Source organism: Aplysia californica, unplaced genomic scaffold (assembly GCF_000002075.1).
Source record: "Aplysia californica isolate F4 #8 unplaced genomic scaffold, AplCal3.0 scaffold00098, whole genome shotgun sequence".
Lineage (NCBI taxonomy): Eukaryota > Metazoa > Mollusca > Gastropoda > Aplysiida > Aplysiidae > Aplysia > Aplysia californica.
The window spans coordinates 347,543-360,625 of NW_004797368.1; the positions used below are offsets into that span (position 1 = coordinate 347,543).

Here is a 13,083-nt window from a genome sequence, read left to right on the forward strand (position 1 = left end):
TGGAGGAGGAGGAGGAGGAGGAGGAGGAGGAGAAAGAATATATTGGATAAATAAATCAGTGTGTTTCTTATTGTAGCCCTCCCACAACATGATATCCTGACCCGTCTCGTAAAAACAACAACAAGGAACACGCACAAATCACTCCCCACAATGGCCTCAGAACAACAAAAACAAAACGACCGTTAGAAAAATATGACATAACAAAGCATTTGGCAGCTCAGTCCTTGAGCTCGTCCTTCGAGAAGGTGATGTTACTGATACCAGGGCCGGCGCTTGGGCGTGTTCGGAAACGGGCAGCCACAAAGAGACCCAGCACAGCCAAGGCCATGCCCAATGCTATCATTCCAAAGGCGATTCCTGCCATTGAGCCTGGGAGCAAAAACCAATCAATGAGTTTTTAAAATTGCAAAAATGTTGGAAGAGGGGATGAGGGTGGGGGACGTATTCAATCATGGGGAACGGGGCAGGGTAGGAAGAAAAGAGTTTAGTTTAATTTCAGTAGAGGTTTTTACGGCGCTCGCAACTGCATATGGTCAAATGAGCGCCAGGAAGAAAGGAGTGGGGCGGGGCAGGAGACGAAGATTGGCAGGGAAAGGAGAAAGAGACGTTTGGGGAAGAGGGAAAGATATGGGTGGGGAAGAGGGAAAGAGAGGGTTGAGGAAAGCAAGGAGGAAGTAGAGAGGAGGGAAAGAGTGGAAGAGAGGTGAGGGGAAGATGGGAGGAAAGGAGAGGGGAGGAGGGAAAGAGAAGGCGGGGAGGGAATAAAGGGAATGGTGAGGAAGAGGGAAAACGAGACGTGGAGGGGAGGGGAGGGGAGTGAGATGGTGGTGAAGAGGGATCGGGAAAGACAAAGATGAATACGAAGGTACAATGTTTGTTGTCATTGAAGAAGGGAAGGCAAATGATGGAGGTATGAATGCAGAGGAAAACTGTAAGGGAGTAGAAAGAAGGATGGTGGGAGGAGAAAAGAGAAGGATGAAGGGTGAAGAGAGAAGGATGAGGGGTGAAGAGAGGGGGGAGGGCAGAAAGAGGAAAAAGGGATGAAGATGGTAAACTATTGCTCCTATTGTTTTTTGTTGTTGTTGTTGTAATGGTTGGTGTTACGACTTGTTTCTTATTCATGATTTTTTTTGTTGTTTATGATTTTTTGGTTTTGGGGCGTTTATTATCCACAATTTTGGCCTCTGCAGATATACACACATACAAACACACACAAACACACGCACGCGCACAACCACCCACCCATACCCACACCCACCCACACACAATCTACCCACCCACCAAAACACCCACCAACACACCCACCAACACAACCACACGCTTCTTCTTTCCTATCAAACATCTATCGTCTTTATCTCCCCTCCTGCTTTTTTGTGTATGTTACTCTCTTGTAACACATCTAATCTTCGGCACTTATATGACCTTATTGTGTTGCAAGTGCCCTAAAACTTTTACTAAAACTAAAACATATACATTAAGAGGTACAAAGCTTACCACCAGAGTAACCGTTATTGCCAGTACTCGCGCTGGTTTTGGGACCTTGGGGATTTCCACCTGTGGCCGGCTGCTTGGAGTTCTGTGAGGACTTTGTGAAGATTCCTTTTTTCACTGTGAGCCGCAGGTGGTGCAGGAATAGGGTGCCAGGCCGCAAGGACAAGGGAAATGGGATGATCAAAAGGGCATAAACTTATGATCTTAAGGTAAAAGCAATATGTCATCTTCATCATCACGACTACCCTTCTTTTTCTTCTTGGGGGGGGGGGGGGGGAGGAGGTCGCTCACGTAAAAAAAGAAAAATAAATTAATCTCAACTGCCGTTTGTGGTATAGCGATAAGTCGCTTCGCCGTTGCACGTAGAAGAGTTTATCGAGTATCTCAGTCATTCTGTTGGGACTTTAATGTATCCCTCTCAGACCAGGTAGGCCATAAGAGACAGATTGAAGCCCACTTTCTGTATGATCTAAATTGCTTTCGTGGGGGTGTACAAATCTCATCATCATCATTGTAAAGTGCCAGATCTAAAACAGATACGGGCTTTCATGATTTTCCATTCTTTTCTCCGCTTAGATGCTCCCAAAAGGTCCATATTCATTATTATCCCGGTGAAACATCTACAATAAATAGTAAACCCTAGAATTCTTCCGGGACGGAATATCATCTTTCCAGTAATTTAGTTTTTGTTTAAGAGAATATAGAATGCAAACAAACAAAATCTCTCACGTGTAAAAACATCGCAATGGCCCAACTGGGAGCCGGAGGTTGAAGCGGTGGGATCCGGTATAAGGCAGGCTTGGCTACTCGGGCAGTAGTAGAAGCTGAGGATGACATAGAAGACAAAGTCTATCCATCTATCTATCTATCTATCTATCTATCTATCTATCTATCTATCTATCTATCTATCTAATTTCAGTTTTAACTTTCTGTTTTCGCGTGTCTGTTTCTTTGCTGCTTTATTGATTTGTCTGTTCGAAGGTGGACCCGTTTTCATCTCTGGCTCCCCCCTTCCCCGCCATTTACCCCCCTCCCTCCAACTGAGAAAGTCAACAATCTGATTCACAAATTAAAGCCAGCCGAAAACATGTTTTGACAAATTCTGCTAATGTGTGATAAGTCAGGTACACCTAGTAATCTTATTATAATGGAACTAAGCGCGTTTATGGGGTCAGAACATCCTTTTCACGCATAAAAATCTACAAAAATCTTATAGGGGGTGCCCACATACGCGATCGGGTCGGGTCGGGTCGGGCCCATCGGGTAGTCCCGGCTAGTCAAATTGAGGGCGCAAAGCGGCCATCGTGGCACAAACCGATCGACACGATCGGTGACATACAAAAACAAACACGTTTGTTTTCTGGCCTGCGAATCGCGCGATCGGGTGGTTTGCAGCCAATCACAACAAGGCTGAGTCACGTGTCCATTTTGACCCATGAATACATTAAGTAATACTCTGGCCTCGATTCGACTCATTTTGGAAGGAAATTTGCATCTTTAAATACATCTTTGCTTCTTCATTGCACTTTACATGATCAATAAAGTTGTATCTCATTATAATACGTTGTACAATAGCAGATTTGTGCTGAAAAACAGCAGAAAAACTAAAATCAAAGCACTTGACCTAGATCTAGATCTAGATTATTTCGTTCTCAGGAGGGCTAAAAATAGGCCATGTTAGACCAAGAATCTAGCTAAGGACGTGTCTAGATCTACGTTCTCTAATGTTTAGTGCTTCCAATTTCCCGCCAATTTTTAGTTTTTTCCAGACCTTATCTACAGGTCCACTAGATCTAGGCCTAGATTCTAGATCTACATCTCGATTTATTATGTCGCTTTGCCTCTCCTGAAACAGTGCTGTTATGAAGCTTAATCTACCCTTCGCTGATGACAGTTCTGATGGCCGAATGGCCGGGTCGAGTGAACAGTGTGTCTGCATTTGATACGCGAAGTATTATTTTGTGATCGTGTGTTCGAATCCCAGTCCGAGCTTTTTTTATTTTTCCCCTCCTTCCCATCCTCCCAACTTACCAACAATTTTCCCCATAATTATAATTTGTTGCTTTTTAGTTTTTTAAAGTGTTAAATAAACCTCCAGTGCTGTCTGTTTTGGTCTCATAAATCATAACACACTAGGATAAAAATAGGTTTAGCTGGTCTGATGTCGGTGGACGCGGATTTTTTTGAGTCGCTTCTACACCGTACAAAAAACTTCCCACATTAGCCTGGCCTGGAAATGATCTTATTTTGGTGGACGCGTAGACTAAAGCAAGTTAGCAAGCAAACAAACACTCACAAACACACACACACACACACACACACACACACACACACACACACACTCTCACACACACACATACACACACACATACACACACACACAGAGTCCAAGAGTACGGTAGGCATATTTTTATGTATTCATGGGTCAAAGGTCCAGCCAATCGTAGCCCGGGTTTACGCCCTCTGTGTAGTTGCATGTAGGTTAAAGGTTTCTCTACTTTAACTTCCAGGTCGTCGAGTACAATCGCGCGGGGCTGTAGTGTGCACTGAAACCCCGACCCGATAGGCACGACTAGACCCGACCCGACCCGACCCGAACGCGTATGTGGGCACCCCCTATTAGATATCAAGCGCACATTAATGTTGAAATTGTCCACTCTATTCAGGCGGTGAAATATCTTTACAAGTACATCATAAAAGGCCAAGACCGCATCCTGATGGAGGTTGAAAATGATGAAATCTCAAGATATGTCAATGCTCGATACATCTCTGCGAGTGAGGCCATCTGGAGACTGTATGGATCTGAAATCCACAATAAATATCCACCAGGGGAAAAGTTGCCCGGGCACCTTCCAAATAAAAAAACCCCAATCTAGTTCCAGCCTGAAGATTTTCAGAATGTTATTGGTCAAGGACCCCAAGCAACAAAATGGACAGCTTTTTTTTTTTCAATATGAATACAGAAAACCCAACAGCAAGAAACATCATCTATCCTGATTTTCCTCACTATTTCACTTGGAATAACAAAGACCACAATTGGTAGAGAAGGAAAAGAGGTGTGAGAAACACAGGTAATCAAGAGGAATCTAGAACTGACTGCATTGGGCGCATCCCCGTGAATTGCAAAGCATTTTCTCACAGGGTCCTTTCCACTAGACAATTCTTGCTCTGTCCACACAGGGCAGAGCTCTACTACTTGCGACTTTTACTACACCACAATCAGTTTTGAAGATCTGAAAACAGTAAGTGGATCAAGTAGCACATCTTATCAAGACGCAAGCAACCAACTTGGCCTGCTCGATGATGACTCTGAGAAGAATGCAGCAACGCAAGAAGCATCTTCCATAAGATTTGGACCCCAGTTACGTCTTGCCTTTGCAACCATTCTCATCTATTGTCGCCCAGCTGATCCTCTCTCATTTTGGCACAAGCACAAATTGAAACTGTGCCGGGACATCATGATAAGAGACAAGGTCACAGAATTAAATCCGCAGATTGAGAACCAAGTGTTGCTACAACTTCAGCACATTCTTGATAATGATAGGTTGGATCTGCATAAAGAATTTCAGGTGCCACCTGCGGAACACACTCACGTTGAAGGAGAACAACCAAGAATTGTCCACGAGGAGTTCAATTTTGACACAAACAACCTGAGAGAGAAGGTGAGTCGAGAGGTACCCAAAGCTTAATGAAGAACAAAGAGTTGTGTATGATGCTGTGATAGAGTCAGTTGTAAAGAATTAAAGCAAGATATTTGCCAAGGAGGCAAGTGGAGGGACTGGGAAAACCCACACTATAAACCTGATTCTTGCGACTGTCCATTCCTTTAAGAAGATCACCCTTGCCACAGGGCTCTCAGGCATTGTAGCAGCTCTGCTCTCAAATGGCAGAACATTACAAAGCAGATGCAAAATACCTCTGTGCCCGAACGAACAGTCCATGTGCAGTGTGAGCCCCCGAGATGCTAGTGGCACTTTATTACGCCAAACAGAGCTGCTCATCATTGATGAAGTATCGATGGGCAACAAACACATCTTTGAAGCCATAGAGGGAACACTTCAAGACATATGTGGGAATAACGCTCTGTTCGGTGGGCTAACTGTGCTGATGTAGGGTGACTGGCACCAAATACTACCAGTAGTTCGCCAAGGCTCAAGATCATAGATAGTCAATGCAACCCTGAAATCATCATATCTGTGGGAGCATGTTAATGTGCTCAGACTGACAAGAAACTTAAGGGTTTTGCTCACAGGTGAGACTGCTGATTTCTCTAACTATCAACTGAACACTGTTGATGGCAAACACAACATATGCAAGCAAATCGGGGAGTTTGCGATAAAACTGCCAGATGACATCACAGAAAAGAGCGAACGAGAGTTGATAAATTTTGTCTTCGGTAACTTGCAGTCGAACACAAATCCTGGCTTCCCGCTGCATCATCTATCCCACCAACACAGAAGTAGACAGAATCAACAACCTGATCATACAGTCCTTTCCCGGAGAAGAAAAAGTATACAGGGCCAGTGAATCGGTGGAAGAAAATGAACACCAATACTCCATCGAATTTATCAATTCTCTATGTCCCTCAGGTATGCCACCCCACAAACTGACATTGCGGAAAGACAGCATTGTTCATGCTGCTGAGGAATCTGGATCCCACAAACGGCCACTGCAACGGGACTCGATATGTGGTTCAAAACTTCATCAATATGTAATTGATGCTCTCGTTGCTTGCGGTCCACATGCGTACAGAGATTTTTCATCCCAAGGATTCCCTCATGCCTTCAGACAACATATTTCTCTTCCATATGCGATGGAAACAATTTCCGGTTAGACCTGCTTTTGCAATGATCGCCAACAAAGCTCAGGGACAGACTTTGAAAAGGATAGCGGTTTCTTTACGAGGCGATTTATTTCACATGGGCAATTATATGTCGCAATGAGTCGCGTTGGGTCCAGGGACTCTATTAGGGTACATGCCAAGAGACCTGCTGCCCAGGACGGAGTTCCAGATGGCGCATATACCAGCGATGTTTTCTACACAGAAGTCCTACGGAAAGGAATCAGGTACCGGTACAAACATTTTATCGTGGGGTTTTTCTATCACTATATCACCGTTCGTAGAACGGGTCTGTGTCCAGAAATAATAATGATGATAATAATAATAACAAAGGTGGAGATGATGATGATGATGGTGATGATGATAGTAATAATAATAATAGTAATAATAATAATAATAATAATAATAATAATAATAATAATGATAATAATAATAACAACAACAATAATAATGATAATGATAATGATAATGACAATAATAACAATAACGGTACGTTATAAAAATAATAACAACAACAACAACAATAATAATAATATTGGTGATAATGTGGAAATCTGACGAAGATCACATACGCAAAAAGACGATTACTGTGGTTAAAACAAATAAAAATTTACATGAATTTAGATTTAAATACATTGAATGCTTTTTACAACAGATTTAAATGCTGCCAAAGTAGTTGCCTCTATCTCTTAAATGTAGTGGGTAGGAAGTCCCCCCTGAAGGAACAGGTGTCGAAAACCCCAATGCCCAACTTCAATTTTATTTAGCTTTACAAACCACAGTCTACAGTTGTTTTTTCTGTATTTATGGATCGCAAATGTCGCAATGGAATATATTCATGCATTAAATTAAAAATATATTGTGGTCCAGATCACATAACACATTATTAAAACATCATAACACATTATAACACATTACTGCAACTTATTTAATAAACACGGCTTTAACAAGATCAATGTAACTGTAAAAGTAATGGTGAGGCGTGTTCTTTTAGTGGCCTTTTGAGAACAGTTCTCGCACCTTGGTTCTGGGGTCTTTGAAATTTATTAATTAGTTCTGTTGGTATATTTGTAATAGACATACTATTATCATGTGCAAATGTAGATTAAGACTGAAGAATGGAAGACAGATCAATTAATTTGTTCTTATGTTTTGAAAGGAGTTTTTGGATGCTGTCAGACAGAAAGATGGTCTCTGACATTATTCGATAAGAATGGACACACACACGCACACACACACACACACACACACACACACACACACACACACACACACACACACACACACACACACACACACTCACATACACATACACACACACAAATACATATTATAGACATACACACCCACACCCACACCCACACACATACACGCATACACGTACACACACGGAGAGAAAGACAGGGAGGAAGACAAAGAGATATAGATAGATTGAAAGATATATATATATATATATATATATATATATATATATATATATATATATATATATATATATATATCTGAGATCTATCTATATTTAGCGAGCGAGCGAGCGAGAGAGAGAGAGAGAGAGAGAGAGAGAGAGAGAGAGAGAGAGAGAGAGAGAGAGAGAGAGAGAGAGAGAGAGAGAGAGAGAGAGAGAGAGAGAGAGAGAGAGAGAGAGAGATTATTAGAAAGACAGAGCAACTGACAGAGATTCAAATCGTTCACCAGACAGATAGACAAATTTACAAATAGCAAGAGAGTATGCTAACCAAAGGCTAAAGACAAATAACCAATGAAAGACACAGACACTGCCCTAGGACACATTGGCACTAACATCAACCAATCATCTGACTTCCCGTCAAGCATTTAACCAATCAGAGGTGAGTGTAGAAAAGTGAGGAGCCAATCACGTACGTGTTACAAGGGATGTCACCAGAGGAGCATTGGGCCGCACAACTGTCCGGTCTGATGCCTTTGACAACGTGCACTTTGGACGGGTTATTTACTTTTTTTCCAAAATTGTAGTCGTAGTCGAAATAGTAATCCACTGTGGGAGGTAAAAAAGGGGAACGGCGGGGGGGGGGGGGGTGGCGTGTGTGTGACTGAGTGAATAAAAACAGCGAAAGAGAGAAGGCGATCAAGTAAGTGACCAGGCGAGAGAGTGAGCGAATGAGTGAATGAGAAAGTGAACAAAAGAAGGCAAGCGAGTCATCGTATGAGTGGAGAATAAATGAGAGACGGCAAGTGCATGACCGAGTGGATGAGAAAATTAAAACAGTACTTTTGAGTGAGTAAGTAAAGGGCAGAATACGAGAGGGCAAGCAAATGACTATAAGGGGATAAGAGAAAGCACGTGGTGGATTGCATGCCTGATTGTAAATTATGATCGTAAATGATTTGCGCCCACGTCAATAGGCCTACCGTTTTAGATCATAGGAGGAGGAATACTTTGATTTTATGTGGTAGTGACAACCACGGCGGAGTAAGATACTGCAAATAAGGAGAAAGCCTGAGATACTTTTAATAAAATAACCTTCTTTTATGTTTTAGTAAGAGTATTAAGGCACTTGCAACACGATAAGGTTAGGCTACACAAGGGCAGATGATTAGAGGTTTTGCTAATGAGTAACGTACAAAGACAAAAAGGAGGATAGATTAAGGGGACAGATGTTTGACAGGAGAGAAGAACTAAACCATACCAAAACGCCCACCAACCATCCACTAAAGTAACTTTCCGACATGGGACTTAAATTATTTCATGTTTTCTGTATTCAGCGAAGAGATTTACGATTACATCAGCGATGTCGGTACTGAGTCAGCCGAGGGAATACTAGAAAGCGAGTGAGTAATTGAGAGAATGAAGGAGCTAAAGATTGGGAGAGCGCGAGTGAGTGAGAGGGTGAGTGAGTGAGTGAGTAAGTGAGTGGTGGAGTGAGTGAGTGAGTGAGTGAAAGACGATAAAGTGACCACGTGGAAGATAATGAGAGACAGAGAAAAAGTGTCTTCTCTTTCTCTGCCCACAGTTTTGATAAAGGCAGGAAGGAAGAACAATGAGTAAACGATAAGGTAACCAATAACACCAGCAAAGAAAGAAATCAAACACTGAAGAACATAAGACCCCCCAAACAACAACAACAACAACAACAACAACGTCAACAACAACAACAACAACAAACAGCCCCCCCAACCCCCCCCACCCCCCAACAAAACAACAACAACAAACAATAAACCCAAACAAACCCTCCTCAAAGAAAAATAAAGAAACAAAAATAAAACTTAAATCCCCCCCTCCCCACCCCTGTAAAAAATCCCAAACAGTAACACAGTTCCCTCACAGGAGTAGTGTGTGCACGTCGCGTTGTCCTGCACGTCGGTCGACTCGGCCGTGTAGTAGTGAGTCTTGCCCAGGGCACAGGTGCCCCCGCCAGTGCAGAGGTCGAAGGACTCGCACAAAAAGTCTTTTGTTTGCTTGCACTTGCGTGCGCAATCGTTCGGGTCGGTCACTTGAGTGAACGTTTCCACGGCTTTCTTGGAGAGAACTGACTTGCCTGGAAACTTGGTGAACTCGCTCAAATACGTGCCTGAAAAGGGAGTGTACCGTAAGGTGATAGGTGAGGTGAGGTGAGACATACGATGAGACATAAGGTATGATGTGAGGGGTAAGGTGACAGATGAGGTGATATACAGTGTGGCGTCCATAAGAAACTTGAAAATGTAATCACTCATTCATTGTGTTAAAGCCTCTCATTAACCACGCATGCAGCATGCCAATTTAAAGATTAATAAATTCTGCATTATTTCACACATTATTAATTCCTCCACGTTAAGAGACGCCAGAGATATGGTCACTGAAACTTGACTTTCAAAATTTAAGCTTGGCAAAATTGTATGAAATCAAAGAAACGTAAAATTGTCTTCGCGCGTGTATTGAGGAGCATCAATATTGATAGAAATGGGCATACATTGCATATCTAAAAATGGTGAATTTTATCTCTTCAACAAGCGATATTTTATTACAATATTTTGTCACGACAGTTTCAGACTAAATGGAAAACTAATGGAAAAAAGAGCAATCACAAATACTACACAAAAGTTGGACTCTACATTAAATGTGCTTATTGTTATTTAGCTTAGGGGCCATTGGTTTTGTGTAGTGCACGAACCCTTTGGGTATCGATTCTATTAACTTTTATACATAATTATTTGTCATTTCATCACCAATGTCACAGAGAGTTGCAAACAAAGAGTCTGAATTGGGAGCAAAGTCCCTTTTCTTCAGCAGCTGTTTCATGGGACTTCACATACCTCTAGGATTCCGGCAGCGGAAAATCGAACAGATTTTTAAAAATTTATATTGTTAAAAGGTTCAAAGGAAATTCCCAAAACCTGATGGAAAATTGTGCTGGGATTTTCGGTAACGAGTATTTTTTTCGGTTGCACAGGTATTCGACATAATACCGACTTGAAATTATATGAGTTTAAGTTGTAGACCTCTTCCGTTAGCCAAATATAAACTCTGGGTTTTTTCACCTCATTGTATACACATTTAAAAAAATGTATTCAGGCATTTATAAATGGATAAAACAGTCTTGATATTTGTTGCCCTCTGCTCACCACGGGGAGGTGGAAGACGAATTTCGAGCAGGATGGTGTCTTTGTGAGAGCAAACTTCTGCCAGGCTGTAGGGAAAGCCTTTGAGTCGGAGCCCTTTTTGTCCTTTCTATGTCTCGAAAACATTTTTAAGCGCGACTAAATTGCATCGGGCATACACATCTATTTGTACAGGTCCGCTTATATAATATATTTACTTATTTTCTGGTTCTTCTGAGGCAAACTCGCCAACTATTTTCAGCTAAACAAAGAGCTTCCTTCGACACCCAACCTGGAGCAGGGGTCATCTACCTTAACGATTTTCAGTGTTAACTCAATCGATACCATACTACCATACTAAAAAACCTGCACAATTTACTGTACATAGGAAGAGCAGCTTCTTGAGTAATCCGTTGCTTAACAGGATAAAACATGCGCAACCCCCCCCCTTCCCAGGATTCCAATCGGGGCTATTTACTGGTGACCAATCCAACGTTGATTTGATTTGGTTTTGTAAGAATTGTCTAGTGGAAAGGGCCCGGAGAGAAAATGCTTTGCTATACATGGCGATGTCTACTTGAATGATACAGTGACGAAAATAAGGGTAGAATATGACATTCGAGCTCTTGCGCGATTTAGTCCACTAAGCTAAGCCATCCGGAGATTCTCACGAGGGTGGTTCTGTTCATTCTACCCCTGCTCACTCCAAACCATGGCAGTTTCGTGGCCTCTGTTCCTCAATGACTGATGGTTAAGTCCAAAATCTAACTAAAACAACCCAATATACAATAAAAAGCACGTAACCATAAGCTCTTAAACACAAACAAAATTAAACCCAATTAACACGTATAGCAGATACGTCCAGGTTTTGCATGGTATTTGTAACTGCTCTGTTTTTCAATCTGTTTGAAAAAATCATCAGAACATGTTGTTTATTACAGAGACAATAATATTCAAAAAAAAAAAAATTGATATTCAATACAAATTACAATGGCTAAGGCTAGTTTCAATAAAAGGAGCCCAATCCTGAAAAATAGAAACATCTCAATGAACACCAAAATGAAAGTTCTGAAATGCTTTGTATGGTCAACTCTTCTATATATGGCTGTGAATGCTGGACAATCACTAAAGAGAGTGAAACAAAATAGAAGCAACAGAAATGTGGTTTATTAGGAGACTGCTAAGAGTATCGTGGAAGGAGAAGAAATCAAATGAGGTAGTGCTTGATGAAGCCCACGTGGGACGCTCAATGTTAAAAACAATCAGGAAACGACAAATGCAGTTTTTGGGACACCTGAATAGATATAAGGGTGTTGAACATCTAGCTCTCACTGGCAAAATTGAAGGCAAACGGGTAGGCCAAGAGCAACATACTTAGGAAACCTTTAAAAAAAAAGGGGTAACAGGAAACAGCAGGGAACCGTAGCTTTTTTGAGAGCATCCGAGCAAAGGAATGAACGGAGAACCATGATCGCCGATGTCTGTCGCAGATCTGGCACTGGATGATGATGATGATGATTCAATACAAGTCCATTCCACCAATGTTGAAACATCTCAATATACGAGCGTACACACTTTTACGTTTCTCTGATTTCGCACAATTTTTTCCAACGCTGATTTTAAAAAGTCAGTTTTGATTGGCCATATCTCGGGTGTCTCTTAACATAGATGAAATTTTGGTATGTTTTATGATGCAGAATTTAATTAGCTTTAAATTGATCTGCTGCATGAGCGGGTAATACAAGGCTATAACAAGGTGATTGGGTGATTACATTTTTAAATTTCTTTTGGACGCCACTGTTTAGGGCGACGATGTGAAATACGAAGTGAGAGAAGGTGTGAGAGGTGGGGGTGAGACGGTAAAGCAAAATGATACATAACAACATACAAAAGATGAAAGGAACAGAGGCAACCAAAAAAAAAAAAAAAAAAAAAAAAAAAAAGGCGTAAATTTGTGGTGAGATGGCACTTAATTTGTTCATGTATGGCCGATTGGAGTTTAATGAGGGTCAGTGCTAGAAACGGATGAGTCACGAAACTTCAAATAGGTCGATCGCCAATGTGATTTCTTCAAAAAATGGAAAAAAACCCGGAATGGCCTAAAGACACTCCAGTCAGGGGCACCGCCCCGGGGGTAGTATCTGTCTGTCTGTCTGTCTGTCTGTCTGTCTGTCTGTCTGTCTGTCTGTCTGTCT

The 13,083-nt window shown here is 41.7% G+C and overlaps 1 protein-coding gene across 1 annotated transcript in view; it reads right to left on the reverse strand.

The window, feature by feature from the left end:
• Position 1: 1 nt before the first annotated feature.
• Positions 2-13,083, reverse strand: part of LOC101847097 — a gene marked incomplete at its 3' end in the record, with an annotated part of 61,890 nt that continues 48,808 nt past the window's right edge. Inside the window, 5 exon segments of the mRNA XM_005095232.3 lie at positions 2-369; positions 1,495-1,608; positions 2,221-2,315; positions 8,213-8,345; positions 9,634-9,879. Coding sequence (XP_005095289.2) covers positions 218-369; positions 1,495-1,608; positions 2,221-2,315; positions 8,213-8,345; positions 9,634-9,879 — 740 coding nt within the window.